We start from the raw sequence: 18,422 nt of genomic DNA, 5'->3' as shown, positions 1-18,422 counted from the left end.
TTGCTGTACGATGACACTGTCCATGTGTCCCAATACTGTTCTTAACACGCACTTATCCTCTCATAACCCTTGGCAGCGAGCACAAGGCTTTAGCAGTGATTTCCTTGGTGTCATTTAAGCTCTATTCACACACACACACACACACACACACAAATCAGTAGGATAACTAGCCACAAAGCTGACTTGCAAATGAGGTACAAGAATAAATTATCTCTCTAGATATATATATATATATATATATATATATATATATATATATATATATATATATATATATATATATATATATAGTATGGAAATCCAATATATAAACCAACTAATTTGAAAGCCATCTATCAAAATGTGCAAGAGATTCTTTCCTCATGTTTATATTCCATCATCCACTGCATCAGACCACAGTGTCCGCTCTTGTGTGTGTGGTCATGTGACCCCTAGTCAAGTGCGGTGTTGAGAGCAGTATTGGTTTATTTTATTTTATAACTTATTGCACTGTAACTTGTCATTTCATTTCAGAGAACTAAAATTGGTGACTATTTAATGTTAGCTGGTTACATAAAACTTTCAAATCCCATCAGATCAGGGCCGGTCAGAGAAACATGTTTTAGATAGATATATATATATATATATATATATATATATATATATATATATATATATATATATAAACCCTGTTTAGATATGGTTAGTAGAGGAGATTATTTTTTTGCTTATTATTCCAGGTTTAGAGTGAATGGTAAGATTCGTCAGAGCCGATTCCTCTCTTCCAGGGGGACTCCGATGAACTCGACCAGGTTCTAATATAAATACTACTTGTAATCTTTGTATAACATGATTATTTATTTTCTAGCTCAGGTTTACCTCAGAATTTATGTTACCATGGTGGAGATATTAGCTTTCAGTCTCAACTAGATTTAGATTTCTTCGAATGTTCGTTGCAGGTATAAGCTTGAGGTCAGTGTATTCGATATATATATATATTTAATCTATGCCAAATGTGAAGCAAGACACTAACTATATATTGAAAGGGAACCTATTTTAGTTCAATATTTTTTATCTACATTGTCGTTATGACTGCAGTCAGGTAATTGAGAGTACCTTGCTTGTTTCAGTCTCAGGGAAAACCACAGATTTCTGGAAAAAGGATAGAAAAAGCTTGGTTGGAAAAAGATTTGGCTAACCCAAAGCCAAGCCAAAATTGCAACGATCATCTGGTATATTGAAATCGGGAAAGCCGTGTTACTTTAAAATAATGTTTTCAGGCCATGTCGAATGTCTCATAGAAGCAAATTGATAAAAATTGAAGTGACTGATTTGTATAACCCTGCAGATATCTCCCCCCTTAACTAAAGAGCGTTCTCAGTTTTACAGAGTGTTAGGAAATCCAAATGGCAGTTTAAACCCTGTCTTATGCAGTTTTATTACCGAAAAAAAACACTGAATATGATTATTTTAAGAAACATTGTAGGTGTGAATGTGGCAGATGATGTGACTTTGAGCCTAAACGGACATTTTTAGGCGTGATCTGAACCACAAACAGAATTGTGCTGCCAAATCAATCATGCATGAGACCTGCTCCAGTCTTGTATATTGTTCTTGTATATTTCCCCACATAATAATATAATTGCTTTATTCTCTATTTGCATGGTAGTTGATGTTAGAGTAGAAGTAGTAGTGCCATGTCGTAGCATCGTAGCTGACAGCAAAGCTGCTGATGAGTAGTATTCCAGCTCTGTCTTAACCGTTATTTTTTTTTTCTGAGACTGGGTTCTTTCTTCCTTCTTCTTCTTCTTCTTCTTCTTTAGTTTTTTTTTTTTTTTAAAGAGAAACAAGGCATGTACCTTGTTCAGAATCTATACAAGTCTACCTCAGGATGTTGAAATGTAAGTGGACCTGGACCGAGTCTGCCCCTCTAACCGGTGCAGTGTCCAATTAAATGTGTAATGTGAAAGGTGTGTGTGTGTGTGTGTGTGGGTGTGTGGGTGTGTGTGTGTGTGTGTGTGTGTGTGCATGTTATTTAGTTGTTAGTGACTTGGAAGGCAAGTTCTTTTGCAAGATTTAGAACAAAAGCTGAAATGCTGTTAGAAGTTCACGTGAGGTTAAAATACACACGTTAGCATTGCTGTGAGCTTAATAAAATATAGTTGTCATAAACATTAACGGACGGAAATATTAAGATGAGGCTTAGACTTTAGCGTTATTTCTAAACAAGTTCATAAATGTCTTAAAATATCTTAAAATGTGCCTATAGATACTGCACAGTGGGTACTTTTGTTTCAAGCCATCTGAAATATCCGAACTTTGAATGAAATTGTCTTATTCATTAATGGCTTCAGTCTGACATTATGTATTACGTAATAATTGATGTTTTTTTAAATTTTTTTTATTTCGAAGCACAAGCAGGAATCACGTCTCATTCTTTGTGGCACGAGTTTGTGTTGTTTTTGTACGTTTTATGTTGCCCTGCATTACATTCAGTGTTCAGTGAGGATTGAAATCACTATTTTGTATTCAAATGACCAAAGAATGTAGCCATGTTGTGGCAAGATAGCGGGTTCATTAAGGAGCCCCCCCCCCATCTGAATGGCCTCAACAGTCACCCGAGTACATGGGTTCCGCTGTCAGCTTGATCATTTTTCAACATATCGTGACAAAGCATGCAAAGAATGTTGTGACCAAGAATGTTTTAGTGTGACTATTCACTACTCGCTTTCTAGTGAATAAACATCTATAAATACGACACCCTGGCTGAAAGTTTTTCTTGATTTTAACTGAATGAATATCGTGTCTCACTATTAAGAAATATTTAGCACCTTGCTATGCTCAGAAATGTCCACATCTGGATTTGGTTTTGAAATTCTACACCAGACACGACATAAAATATTAATTCTGTTTCACCCCTCCTGAATGCCACTGGTGGTGAGGAACCCCTGGATCCCTCCTTCTTCACATGCTCATGCAGGCTGCCACTGGAGTAGTTGGTTTTCCTTCGACGTACCGCAGAAATCCACAGCGCTGGGATTGGAGTTGGATTTCCTCCTGCCCTTGTTTGTTTTCAGTTGTTATTGCCCTCGTAGTTCAGGCTATACCAAATGGATGGTCAGAATAACTATTAATAATAGACTCCTTGAAATGGTACCCAGTCAGGAGATTTCCTTTAGCTCTGCTGTATTACATAGACACATTAGAATTACTTTTATGTCTCCAGAGTAATTTCTGGCTCCTTTTTGGCCCACATACTGCTGACCTACAAAAAGGAAATGGATCTACAGATATTAAGCTAAACTTATACGAAGCCTATTTAACCTACTGAGAATAAATATTTAAATCAAAATGTCCTAATAATTTAATACCTACTGTATACACCGATCAGGCATTATATTCTGAGCAGTGACAGGTGAAGTGAATAAGACTGATGATCTCCTCATCATGGCACCTGTTAGTGGGTGGGATATATTATGCAGCAAGTGTCCTCAAAGTTGATGTGTTAGAAGCAGGAAAAATGGACAAGTGTAAGGATTTGAGCGAGATTGACGAAGGGCCAAATTGTAATGGCTAGACCACTGGATCAGAGCATCTCCAAAACTGCAGCTCTTGTGGGGTGTTCCCGGTCTGCAGTGGTCAGTATCTATCAAAAGAGGTCCAAGGAAGGAACAGTGGTGAACCGGCGACAGGGTCATGGACACCCAAGGCTCATTGATGCATGTGGGGAGCGAAGGCTGGACCGTGTGATCGGATCCCACAGATGAGCTACTGTTGCTGAAGAAGTTAATGCTGGTTCTGACAGAAAGGTGTCAGAATACACAGTGCATGACGGGTCAGGGCTGTTTCGGCAGCAAAAGGGGGACCAACACAATATTAGGCAGGTGGTCATAATGTTATGCCTGGTCGGTGTATATTATACATCCATTTTAATTGTTTTTCATTTTCACTAATAACATAATCAGGACAAATTGGGCAAAACACTGGTATCAAGAAATCTTTGAAAATCATTAAACATCAACATTTTGTGTTTTATGTGGATCCTTTAGGGAAAGGAAAAAAAAGAAAAATAGAATGGATGGATTATTTATTGTCCAAGATTATTTTTGGTTTGGGGTAAGGGTATTTTTGGTTTGTGTGAGGTGGGAATATACCCTGGATGGGATACCACACACACACACACACACGCACACATACACACACACACACACACACACTCCTAGGGGCAATTTATCTTAACCGATCGAACAACTTGGGGTAGTGGGAAGAAACCCACATGGACAAAGGAAGAACACGCGCAGGAGCTCTTCACTGAAACACCGGAAAATCTTAAAGATGCACTATTTGAGCAGGCATTGCCAAATTTCCCTTGAGAAGTGATATATGGTCCAAATATATATGCCAAGGTGTTCAAAACAAAGGGATATGACCCTAGTCTGGGTGGCTTGACTTTCAGATGGGGTTGTGAGACAAACATCTCAATCTCCTCTTTTGTTTTTTTCATTTAGATTACAATTTAACATTAAAAACATTGAAGATGGATTTTGTGTGCTGATATTTTGCGTTGCGTTTATAATTTTGTTCAGGGTATATTTTTCACATTAACAGAAAGCATGTTATCCCATAAACATTCAGTGAACCCTATGTTTCATTTATCTTAAAGTTACCATAATGTGTCTAAATTAAGAGTTTTTGCTGTGCCCGTTTTTCAGTTTCAGCGAGCCTGGATTTCAAAATACTGAGAAAAGGCAATTAAAGTGAACCATTTCAATTTTAATTCAACTTTCTAAATACGTATGAAAATTAATATTATAAAGTTGCATTTTGCATTTAAATAAATATCTTAAATTTAATTTTTGTCCACAAAAGTTCTATCAGCTACGTTACCAACATAGGTCTTCACGGTGAATAAACTGTCACACAGGGTTTTACTAGATTTTTCCTCAACTTCTCTCCAATGATATTAATCTTATCAATTAATATTAATGTTGCCAATCCTCTCTCCCAATCATGGGCTCTACTGTTACAGATGCTGTTTATTATGAACAATAATTATATTGATCTGGTCTCAGATTGAACAATTCCACTAATGGTTTATCATCTTCTCTGTGTGGGTCCCCAATGTAATCAAACAAAAGAATAGTGGCTTTGCTGTGGGTTGAGACCTCAACCAATGCACGCCATACTGGACTCAATAATTTGGGCCTCCAAACTTCTTCATACCAATCTGTGTCGGGGAAAGTTCTCTGTAAAGTATACAAGCCTTCAAACTTTGCCATCGCTCGTCTGCCATCGCTCTACACCAGACCTGGGTATTTTACGGCCCGTGGGCCACATCTGGCCCTTTGGATACGTCCCCACGTTAAGTCAATCATAAACATAAATGAACAAGTATTTATGCTGTGCACGCAATATAACTGTGTTTCTTTTATCTTGAAAAGCCTGGAGTTTTATTATTTCCGTATGGACGTGTCTGAACAGTAACAGGTGATGCTGGCACATTAATGCTGGTCAGCTACCCCTAAAAATGTCAGCTCTCGTTTTCAACAAGACATGGACTGCAAAATATTTATTTACAGAAAGCAAAGGTAAAGCCGTGTGCTTGGTTTGTGGTACACAGGTCGCTGTGTTCAAAGATTACAATCTGAATCGCCACTACGTGACCAAACACGAGGAGAAATAGCAGAAATTGTCTGATGAAGAGTGCGCGAAGGAGTTGGAGGCTATCCTAGCCACGCTGCAAACCCGACAAGGACTTTTTACAAAACCTCCCACACCCAGAGATGCAGCTGTCAAGACGAGTTATGTCATATCTCAGAAAATCACTAGAAAAATAAAGCGTTTTCTGACTGAGAGTTTATTTAGGAGTGTATGATGGACCCGCATTTAAGAACATGCCCCTATTTTTAACAAGTTAAAAATAAAATGAAACAGTGATGCAACGATTGTTTTTGTTTTAAAGTGTTTATTACTTCTACAGGATTATTTTCCTCTTTGACCTACACGATAATTCATAAATTTACATAAATATTTACAGAATATCCTTATTCTTCTGTTTACCAGTAGCAGCTAATCAAAATATATAACTTACTGCTTTTTAGAATGGGAGAAAATTAATATTGACCAGAATTAATATTGAGCCCTCCAACACAGTTCATACTTGTTATGTGGCCCCCTGTAGAAATGAATTGCCCAGCCCTGCTCTACACCGTCTCTATCTTTGTATGTTCGCTCATCCCAAAAGTGTGTGCATACCTCTGGTCTCTGTGTCTAATTCTCGGAGGGCCGTCCAAGTTTATACAATCTGAAAAAGATAACAATACACATCCAGCAGAGGACACCAGTAAGGTATCTCAGTGTTTCAATAAAGGCAGTGTAGTTTTGTCTGGATCACAGCTCCTACAAGTTCCTACAGAACCAAGTTCTAGGTGGATTCTTCTTAACTACCCTTTCCCTTTGTGATAAACTTATTACAAGTGGTTCTGGGTATTGTTTGGGGTAAAAATACAATATTTTTAGTTTTTTCCTGAACAGCTCATTCATGCCATGCACTCTTAATCCTTCAAAGCGAAAATCCCTGTTATCTAACCACTCTCTCTCTCTCTCTCTCTCTCTCTCTCTCTCTCTCTCTCTTTCTAACTTTCTCTCTCCCTCTTTGTCACTTTCTCTCTCTCTCTCTCTCTCTCTCTCTCTTTCTAACTTTCTCTCTCCCTCTCTGTCACTTTCTCTCTCTCTCTCTTTCTCTCTCTCTCACTCTCTCTCTCTCTCACTTTCTCTCTCTCTCTCTCTTTCATTCACACAGAATTTGTACACACACCCACTCACTCACACTCTCGTGCAGTGACCTTAAGCACGCGTGCGCGCGCACACACACACACACACACACACTCGCACACAGTTCACTCGCACCCCTACACAGCGAAATCTCTTCGGCACACACACACACACACACTCTCAATCACAGTAATAGGATGCTTTGAATGCTTTTCCTCGAGTATTTTCACGTGAATAGCACTAAACTCTTAAAGATAGGGATATAAATGGTCTCACGAAATAATTTTTTACTAATATTTGTGGGTCAACTGTAAGGTCACCTGCAATAAAGCTCCTCCTATGCCTGCGATCCCGTCCCAACCGCCAGGCGCTGATCCAGACCTCGGAGTATCGGGGACCTCTTGGAGTTATGGGCCACATTCTGCCGCCTCCTGACAATGACACTTCTTGCCACTACAATAGGGTCTTTTCCGAAAATGTTGTTTTCTTTCACTGCGGTCAGTGAGCTCTGACAGAGCATGATTTCAATGAGCTCTGACAGAGCATGATTTCTTCTAAGGGTGGGTGTAAATGCAAAGCCGCTTCTTGTCAGAGTTCACTATAAACATGTCGCCATAAGCTCATGCCTTAGTACCGGGGTCTATTTATCGTCTGTTACCTTCCACCTCGTTTCAACACAATATTTAACTTCATTTTAAATCGGAACCATTCCAATAACACCTTCTTCATTATCTCTACGATATATCTCCAAAATATACGTTTCAAATTCAACCTGTATACACTCCATACCCCGCAATGTATTTACACAACGCAAGAAATACCAGTGCAATCACTACTTCAATCCAGCTTCATTTCAAACGCAGCACAATCAGCAAAATATCTCCCCCCAGATTCAGAACACACTTCACCGTTACACAGCGATTTTCTCAGCATCCGAGAATAACAAAGTCAAGCGTGTACACAGCTAGCCATACGATACCATCATCCAGATTCAAAGCCACACAGAAGTTCTCAGATACACCACAACAACAACAAAGACAAACACACCTTATTTACAACTTATTTGTTTTGTTTTCTTCTGTTTTTTGTCTTTATTTTTTCTCTCTTCACTATCACCTGGATCCAGGAACTTCTACTCAGCGCTTTTTCTCTTCTTTTCTCTTCTCTTTCATCACTATCACCTGGACCCGGGAATTTTATGTCTTATTTCTCTGTATTTCTCTTTATTTCTCTTTATTCCCTTTATTTCTCTGTATTTCTCTTTATTCCTTTCACCGTATCACCGTATCAGGAATTTTTACTCGTTACACCTGTTACTTGACTCTTGATTTTCTCCCCCTGACACTGTTCTTGTTCACAGAATTTAGTTTCTGCTACTGAACGCTCTGTTTGCTTCCAAACAAAGTCTTTTTCACAGGTCTTTCTCTCATACCACCTGGAACCCACCAGGACTTTCCATCATACTGAACCCTGCAGGGGCATTTTTTAGTTCTGACACCATCCAGTCTTTATCATGCATTAATCATGCAATTTTATCAATTTACTCTATCAAGACGAAACAGAGCTGATCCGTCCTCGGACCGGGCGACTCCACCTCCCTCAGACCACACACAACTGATGCAGAATTTCGATTAAACAGGCTTCTGCCTTGCTGCGACCACAGGTCCCAGGTCCGGGGCTCTGCTGTGCTTTGTTCCAGTTGCGTATATTCTATCACACCGGGGTCACCAAAACAATGTGGAAAATATTTTTGTCGCATACTATAATGTGCTACTTAACACTACTCAATTAATACTTTGCTATAATAATATGACTCCAAACTCCACATTGACCCGACAGCTCAGTCAAGCAGGACTCTAACTAAAGAAGACGAATCATGCAGACTGGATGAATGCAGATACAAGGTTTTATTTGCAATCAGCACTGGTTTCAAGAATTGAGCTGCTCACGAATGAACATCCCAACAACCTCTGAAATAATCATCACAAAACATAGCCTTTTTATTCTTTTCTCTTATCTTTTCATAATATTCAAACCAAACCCTCTTCACTGAGAAAGTCCCACCTGTTTTCTTTTTAGGAATATCGGGTTCTTTATGGACATCACTTTCATTTTTAACTCTTTCACATTCCATTATAATTGGACTTTCGAGATCAGTCATATGAAAAAATAATGTGCTCTTATCAGTGGCACTTTCTGGCTTTTTTCATTTAGCAGTTCACTCTGACCTCTGAAGACAGCATGGTTGAGTTTCGGGGCCTCTGCTCCATCTTTGATTGCTTGAGTTTAATTTATTGCTCTATTTTTCTTTACATTTGCACTAGCCTGCAGTTTTAATTGCGTTTTCTCTCACGTACTCTCAGCCATATAGCGGGGCCTGGCTACGATGACCCTGGGCACAGCTCCAAGTTTGGTCTACCACTGAAAAGGCCTACCAAACTGATGTTACCCTCACTGTTTCTCATTCCATACCAGCTATGCAATCTCGGCCCAGAGTTAACAAGCATTGCCCAAACCTCTCATCCCGCACGTTTGTGTTAAACCCTACATTATTAAACCTGTAAATAGAGGTGATCAATAAATTGAGGTGGTGCCTGACAACTCAATCATGCTGTCCTCTGATTCTAATTGTTTTATACATAATGCATTCATATACACCTTAAACACTCTAAACCATTCAAAAATTACTCCCACAAGATGTAGGAGACAGTGAGGTATTTAGCAGTTCCAGCACAAGGATCTGTAAAGGTGGTGCATGTCCTCTTTCCATTACAACTTTAAATGGAAGTAAAAAATGTGAACAAGTATAAGTAAACCTGCTTCTAATTCCACAGCCCATGCTTAGATTGCATTTCTGATCCAAATTGATTCATCTCCTCCACAGAGACACATGTAAAATTGCTGTAGCCCAATAGAAACATCAAAAGAAGTAAAATGCTCATCAGCCCAACCATAAGGAAGCAGAGATCTTACTATGATCCAGCGTGCTGTAGCCTTGCTCACAGATCACAATGTCGCAAAGTACACAATATTGTACACAAAGTACACAATAGAAGTACAGATACTCTAGTTAAAACGTTACTCTGGTAAAAGTAGAAGTCCTCAATTGGAATTTTTACTTGATTAAAGTATTTATCCCAGCTCTAATGTTGTCATTTTTTGTAATGAGATATTCATTTTATGTCAGAAGAATCTGTCACTCTGCTCACACATGCCTGTTAATACAAGGTCTGAGAAATGATCATGATTCAGATGTCAGTTAACATTATTGTTATTATATAAAACAGCAGGACTTTAGATAAGTTTGGTTTTCATGTTAAGATTTATGTTATACTTAAGATAGTAACCATTAAAAGATGATAAAATACTTTGCTGTTGAAATGTTTGTGTGTCTGTCAGTGTTTACAGGACACAGGTATTTGTGTCAGTGTTCACAGGGCACAGGTATTTGTGTCAGTGTTTACAGGGCACAGGTATTTGTGTCAGTGTTTACAGGGCACAGGTATTTGTGTCAGTGTTTACAGGGCACAGGTATTTGTGTCAGTGTTTACAGGGCACGGGTATTTGTGTCAGTGTTTACAGGGCATGGGTATTTGTGTCAGTGTTTACAGGGCACAGGTATTTGTGTCAGTGTTTACAGGGCACAGGTATTTGTGTCAGTGTTTACAGGGCACAGGTATTTGTGTCAGTGTTTACAGGGCACAGGTATTTGTGTCAGTGTTTACAGGGCACGGGTATTTGTGTCAGTGTTTACAGGGCACGGGTATTTGTGTCAGTGTTTACAGGGCACGGGTATTTGTGTCAGTGTTTACAGGGCACAGGTATTTGTGTCAGTGTTTACAGGGCACAGGTATTTGTGTCAGTGTTTACAGGGCATGGGTATTTGTGTCAGTGTTTACAGGGCATGGGTATTTGTGTCAGTGTTTACAGGGCATGGGTATTTGTGTCAGTGTTTACAGGGCACGGGTATTTGTGTCAGTGTTTACAGGGCACGGGTATTTGTGTCAGTGTTTACAGGGCACGGGTATTTGTGTCAGTGTTTACAGGGCATGGGTATTTGTGTCAGTGTTTACAGGGCACAGGTATTTGTGTCGGTGTTTACAGGGCATGGGTATTTGTGTCAGTGTTTACAGGGCATGGGTATTTGTGTCAGTGTTTACAGGGCATGGGTATTTGTGTCAGTGTTTACAGGACACAGGTATTTGTGTCAGTGTTTACAGGGCACAGGTATTTGTGTCAGTGTTTACAGGGCATGGGTATTTGTGTCAGTGTTTACAGGGCACAGGTATTTGTGTCAGTGTTTACAGGGCACGGGTATTTGTGTCAGTGTTTACAGGGCACAGGTATTTGTGTCAGTGTTTACAGGGCATGGGTATTTGTGTCAGTGTTTACAGGGCATGGGTATTTGTGTCAGTGTTTACAGGGCACGGGTATTTGTGTCAGTGTTTACAGGGCATGGGTATTTGTGTCAGTGTTTACAGGGCATGGGTATTTGTGTCAGTGTTTACAGGGCACAGGTATTTGTGTCAGTGTTTACAGGGCACAGGTATTTGTGTCAGTGTTTACAGGGCATGGGTGTTTGTGTCAGTGTTTACAGGGCACGGGTATTTGTGTCAGTGTTTACAGGGCACGGGTATTTGTGTCAGTGTTTACAGGGCACAGGTATTTGTGTCAGTGTTTACAGGGCATGGGTATTTGTGTCAGTGTTTACAGGGCATGGGTATTTGTGTCAGTGTTTACAGGGCATGGGTATTTGTGTCAGTGTTTACAGGGCACGGGTATTTGTGTCAGTGTTTACAGGGCACGGGTATTTGTGTCAGTGTTTACAGGACACAGGTATATGTGCATGGACACTACAAAAGAAAAAGGACACATATAAAGACAGGGTCTGTAGCTGGTAAATTGTTTCCTAAATAAAGTGCTTAAAAATAAAAATATATACATCACGACAGAAGAAAATAGTAAGCACTACAGCTGGACAGTCTGACTTGGTAACTCATAAAGAATAACTAATGTGTGCTGGACACTACTGTGTCCTTTTAAACAAATGACCAGCGAGGATCTAAGCAGCTTCACTTTAACAGAAACTTGCTGCTCTACAGATTCAGAGGAAAAAAGTTCAAATTCAGCAAAGTCAGTATTTCAGTATTCAGTAACTAATGCTTTGGTGTGTGATGGGCAATTACAGTATTTGTGCAGTAATCTTATTCTGCTTTACATAATAAAAAAAACTATAAAAAAGGAATGTTACTTGGTGACTGGTCAAATATCAACAATAACAGTTGAGTTATTGGGTTATTGGGATGCTGTATAACATCAGTAATAATGCTGAATAACATCAGTAAGGTTAATTATGCTGTATTACATCAGTAATAATGCTGTATAACATCAGTAAGGTTAATTATGCTGTATAACATCAGTAATGTTAATTATGCTGTATTACATCAGTAATAATGCTGTATAACATCAGTAAGGTTAATTATGCTGTATAACATCAGTAAGGTTAATTATGCTGTATAACATCAGTAAGGTTAATTATGCTGTATAACATCAGTAAGGTTAATTATGCTGTATTACATCAGTAATAATGCTGTATAACATCAGTAAGGTTAATTATGCTGTATAACATCAGTAAGGTTAATTATGCTGTATAACATCAGTAAGGTTAATTATGCTGTATAACATCAGTAATGTTAATTATGCTGTATTACATCAGTAATAATGCTGTATAACATCAGTAAGGTTAATTATGCTGTATAACATCAGTAATGTTAATTATGCTGTATAACATCAGTAATAATGCTGTATAACATCAGTAAGGTTAATTATGCTGTATAACATCAGTAAGGTTAATTATGCTGTATAACATCAGTAATAATGCTGTATAACATCAGTAAGGTTAATTATGCTGTATAACATCAGTAATGTTAATTATGCTGTATTACATCAGTAATAATGCTGTATAACATCAGTAAGGTTAATTATGCTGTATAACATCAGTAAGGTTAATTATGCTGTATTACATCAGTAATAATGCTGTATAACATCAGTAAGGTTAATTATGCTGTATTACATCAGTAATAATGCTGTATAACATCAGTAAGGTTAATTATGCTGTATAACATTAGTAAGGTTAATTATGCTGTATTACATCAGTAATAATGCTGTATAACATCAGTAAGGTTAATTATGCTGTATAACATTAGTAAGGTTAATTATGCTGTATTACATCAGTAATAATGCTGTATAACATCAGTAAGGTTAATTATGCTGTATAACATCAGTAAGGTTAATTATGCTGTATTACATCAGTAATAATGCTGTATAACATCAGTAAGGTTAATTATGCTGTATAACATCAGTAAGGTTAATTATGCTGTATTACATCAGTAATAATGCTGTATAACATCAGTAAGGTTAATTATGCTGTATTACATCAGTAAGGTTAATTATGCTGTATAACATCAGTAAGGTTAATTATGCTGTATTACATCAGTAATAATGCTGTATAACATCAGTAAGGTTAATTATGCTGTATAACATCAGTAAGGTTAATTATGCTGTATTACATCGGTAAGGTTAATTATGCTGTATAACATCAGTAAGGTTAATTATGCTGTATTACATCAGTAATAATGCTGTATAACATCAGTAAGGTTAATTATGCTGTATAACATCAGTAAGGTTAATTATGCTGTATTACATCGGTAAGGTTAATTATGCTGTATAACATCAGTAAGGTTAATTATGCTGTATTACATCAGTAATAATGCTGTATAACATCAGTAAGGTTAATTATGCTGTATAACATCAGTAAGGTTAATTATGCTGTATTACATCGGTAAGGTTAATTATGCTGTATAACATCAGTAAGGTTAATTATGCTGTATTACATCAGTAATAATGCTGTATAACATCAGTAAGGTTAATTATGCTGTATAACATCAGTAAGGTTAATTATGCTGTATTACATCAGTAATAATGCTGTATAACATCAGTAAGGTTAATTATGCTGTATTACATCAGTAAGGTTAATTATGCTGTATAACATCAGTAAGGTTAATTATGCTGTATAACATCAGTAAGGTTAATTATGCTGTATTACATCAGTAATAATGCTGTATAACATCAGTAAGGTTAATTATGCTGTATAACATCAGTAAGGTTAATTATGCTGTATAACATCAGTAAGGTTAATTATGCTGTATTACATCGGTAAGGTTAATTATGCTGTATAACATCAGTAAGGTTAATTATGCTGTATTACATCAGTAAGGTTAATTATGCTGTATTACATCAGTAATTTACTTCGTTACTGACCATCACTGATAATGACCTTCTGATGACCCGCGAGGGGTGGGGGTGGGGTTGGGGTTGGGGGGGGGGTTATTTTAGTTGGTGGGTGGAGGGGGGGGTCAGGTGACGGGTGGGTGGTGGAGAGATCAGCATTGCTATGGCAATGACGGAACACAACGCATCATACAAAGAATCAGAACATGACGTAGTGTTGGTCAGCCACAGTCCAGTTCAGAGCATCGGCGAGTTCGGCAAAAACAAGCAGCAGTTCACATCGCACCGCCAGAAAGTAGATTTGATTTCAGATAGAGCCAACAATTTTCTTGTTTTTTGTCATTCAGACTTGGTACAACGGTAAGTTGTAAACAAATATGCTAAGCTTTGTTAATTAGTAGTTTTGCTGATTATATAAATTAGCTTCATGTGCCTCAAGAGGCGAGTGCCGCCTTTCTCTAACTTTTTCTTTATTCAGTTCCAATCAGAGGCCGTTTCCAACTTGCTGCCTACTATGGAGCCTGAGTCCATGTCTGAACAACCACAGTGTCCATCTCCAGCTCCTGAAAAACTCACATGGGGTGAAATCATGGATGCTGAGGATAATGAGATGGAGAATGTAGAGCCTTTCTGTTTCTATGTAAGACTATGTGAATATGTTGGACATACATAACATAAGGATGTTGTGTCTTTCATCCTCTAATTCTCTCTCTTTTTTCTGTTTAAAACCAGAATCCCTGGAGCATGGATACCATCAGCCAGGTAGAGGAGCAGAAGGTAGAGAAGAACATAGAGGAGCAGAAGGCAGAAGAGCAGGCCAAAGTCCAGCAGCTGCCTGTTAGACACACAAAGCTCCTTAAGGAACGCCTCAGCAAGCATAACAAGGTACTGCAGTAAAGTCTGTCCGCAGATCAAGGCTTAAGAGGACATGCTTTATTTCCATATAAAGACAAGTTTGTGTCTCTATATAGCATATAGCATTTCTAACAGTTTTTGTTCAGCTGTGCTATTCAGGGTTTTTTTGGGGGTAATTGTAACCAAATATGCTATGCTATGTTAGTAGTTTTGTTGATTACATAAATTACCTTTATGTGTCTCAAGAGCCAAGTTTCTTTAAAGCTAACTCTTTTTCTTTATTCAGTTCCAGTCAGAGGCCATTTACAACTTTCTGCCTACTATGGAGCCTGAGTCCATGTCTGATCTACCACAGTGTCCATCTCCAGCTCCTGCAAAACTCACGTGGGGTGAAATCATGGACGCTGAGGACAATGAGATGGAGAATGTCGAGCCTTTCTCTTTCTATGTAAGACAATAAGCTTGTGAATATGTTGGGCATACATAACATAAGGATGTTGTGTCTTTCATCCTCTCATTCTCTCTCATTTTTTTTGTTTAAACCAGAATCCCTGGCGCATGGATACCATCAGCCAGGTAGAGGAGCAGAAGGTAGAGAAGCAGAAAGTAGAGAAGAACTTAGAGGAGAAGAAGGCAGAGGAGCAGAAGGTAGAGGAGCAGAAGGTAGAGGAGCAGAAGGTAGAGGAGCAGGCCAGAGTCCAGCAGCTGCCTGTTAGTGATAAAAAGCTCCCAAAAGAACGCCTCTGCAAGAATAAAAAGGTACTACAGTAAAGTCTGTCTGCAGATCAAGGCCTGAGAGGACATGCTTTATTTCTAGCTTCATTTCCATATAAGGACATGTTTGTGTGTCTCTATTTAGCATACAGAATTTGTATCAGTTATTGTTCAAACTGTGCTATTCTGTTTTTTTGTTGGTTTGTTTTTAATTAACAAATTGGCGTAATTAACAGTCTGGATGTTGACTCTGCCCTGTTCTGCAGACAGTGAAACTTCTGTTGAGGAACCTTGACTGCAGTGTGGATGACAGACAACTACACGAGGAATTCCGTCCGTTTGGAACTGTCATCAGTGCAGAGGTCAATTTCAATTACTACCTTCACTTCCCCATACTCACTCTTTTAGGTTAAAATCACCGTGCACTTGTAGCACAAGAAGATGAGTGTGTAGCAGAGGGTTTTTTATTGCTAACTATTTAACCGGTTTATTTTCTGAATGTGGAAATCTATTATATTGTTCCCATATAGTGCACGTAATGCTCATTCTTTGCTTTTCGCATCTCTAAATCTGTTTCCTCTGCAGGTCAATATGGAGAATGGCCATCCCAAAGGCACTGGCTTTGTCATTTTCACATCTTCTGATGAAGCCAGAAATGCCATCATGAAGATGAACGGCAGGGTGTTGGGAAGCAGGCCAGTTTATATTAGTGTGGTCCAGAGCAAGGAGGAACATGGAGGAAGGCACAGAGAGAGGGCAGAGAGTAGCCTGAAACCCTGTCCAAATCCACACCAGGCTCAGAAGAACATTCAGGCACAGAGTAAGTCACACTTCTCAATTTGTGTTAAGTTTACAACATTGTTAAGGCCTCAGTAGGTCCCAATTATAATACTGATTGGATGATAAAGTGAAATGTTTGGTTGTGGCTACAGATGCATCTCCAGAATTGAGGAGAAACATGGACAGGAACATATGCAGAGCGCAAACCACACTGCAGTCCCAGGATGCACAGGTATTCTTCTGATTATATTACAGGACTTTAATGATTTTTCCCATGTTTTGGTCAGACATTTTTAGCTTAATGATTGTCTTAATACTGAGTGATGGATTACTATAAAATACTAAATCAAACGCTGGATGTTGATTTTGCTCTCTGTTCTGTAGAAGTGTAAAGTCTTTGTAAAAAATCTGGACTACAGTGTGGACGACAGGCGCCTGCATGAAGCGTTCCTGCCATGTGGAAGAGTCATCAGTGCAAAGGTCACCTATAATTACTAAACCCTACATTTTATTTCTTTATTTTTTTACTTCTCCTTACCTGCTCTATGTCAAAAACCAGGTGCTTTTTTCGAATGGTTGCTACCTCAAATTACTATTAACACTGAAGAGATTCATATTGAATGTGCAATACCAGAACCCTGATACTAACATATAGCTATTTTCATTATGTTTTGATGTAATGACAGTGCTAGTGTTTCCTCAAGATTAGCCACATACAGTAGGTGTGTGTAATACCAATTTTTGTGCTTGCTATATTTCCTTGCTGACCCCTACAGGTGACTGTGGAGAATGGCCGCTCCAGAGGTTTTGGATTTGTGAGCTTCTCCTCTCCAAATCAAGCAGAAAAAGCGATCAAAGAGATGAACGGAAGGATGATGGGCAGGAAGCCACTGTATGTGACGCTGGCTAACAACAGTAAGCAGCGCAAGGCTTCCCTCACCCGGACTGAGCAGTGTACAAGAAGCAGCGGTCCAACTGAGCCACACACAAGACCTCACAGCTTCTTGCAGAGGGTCCATTCACATCGTGAGTCACAGCTGACCTTGTAATACTAGAAGATATGAAAAATATCAAGTGTAATGGTTATACAAACTATGATAAACAGTTTGAGAATTACTGTGATATATAAATGAATAGCTACACAATAATTCTGAACACACAGCGTGTATCTGTGACAGTAATAGAGTAATATGACTCTGCTTTTCTCTTTCAGGTCGTCCCACTGTTGCACCGGCCACCAGATGAACCATATACTTCAAACTTCATACTTCCTTTTATCTATCTATCTATCTATCTATCTATCTATCTATCTATCTATCTATCTATCTATCTATCTATCTATCTATCTATCTCCATGTATCTATATATATTGATTTATATTTATCAATAAATTATTATTATAAATTTTGTTTGGCGTGTGAAACTCATATATTTGTTATTTATGAAATGCTTAAGTGTCCAAATATTTATTGGTGCTACTGTGTGTATATAGATGTATGTGTATGTTTAAGGAAATGAATCTTAAGCCATCAAAGTCTCATCAGTAAAATAAGATCATTTGTCTAATTTGTTCATTTCTACACCGTGTGATCGTATTACAGCCTTGGGCTCTAGATCTGTATCCTGCATTTTACGCTTTTGCACCTTTTTTCTTAAACGCTGTGTTTGAAATGTTTATTGGGCTTTATTTATCAGATCCCAGATCAGAAAAATCACTGCACTGGATCACATGAACCGTCTGAATTTTCTGCATATAAACACACATAATGCTCATCCATGTTATGCTTGCATTTATTGCAGAATCATTATTGAAGAAAAATTCATTATGGAAGAACTCATTGCATGTAAAAGCAAATAAACAGGTTGGGGGCGGGGCTATTTCAGCAGTTGATAACATGCAAATATAAAGCACACCAACACCAAAACTCATCGAGCTGACAGGGTTTGATTCCTTTTCACACTGGAATCTCAAATCCTTCAAGGTATTCTGTCAATAGCGATAAAAAGAACAGGAAAGAAATTAATTATAT

The 18,422-nt window shown here is 38.3% G+C and overlaps 1 protein-coding gene across 1 annotated transcript; it reads left to right on the top strand.

The window, feature by feature from the left end:
* The first annotated feature begins 16,553 nt into the window (after positions 1–16,553).
* Positions 16,554–17,737, top strand: LOC131362555 (polyadenylate-binding protein 4-like). Its single transcript, XM_058404616.1, has 4 exons — positions 16,554–16,624; positions 16,777–16,872; positions 17,169–17,418; positions 17,606–17,737. The coding sequence occupies exons 1-4, from the start codon at positions 16,571–16,573 to the stop codon at positions 17,635–17,637; spliced, it is 432 nt and encodes a 143-aa protein (XP_058260599.1). The 5' UTR covers positions 16,554–16,570; the 3' UTR covers positions 17,638–17,737.
* Positions 17,738–18,422: the final 685 nt, after the last annotated feature.

Source organism: Hemibagrus wyckioides, linkage group LG12 (assembly GCF_019097595.1).
Source record: "Hemibagrus wyckioides isolate EC202008001 linkage group LG12, SWU_Hwy_1.0, whole genome shotgun sequence".
Classification (NCBI taxonomy): Eukaryota; Metazoa; Chordata; class Actinopteri; order Siluriformes; family Bagridae; genus Hemibagrus; species Hemibagrus wyckioides.
The sequence above is the reverse complement of the archived record's forward strand: the minus strand, read 5'-3'. Positions and strand labels throughout refer to the sequence as shown.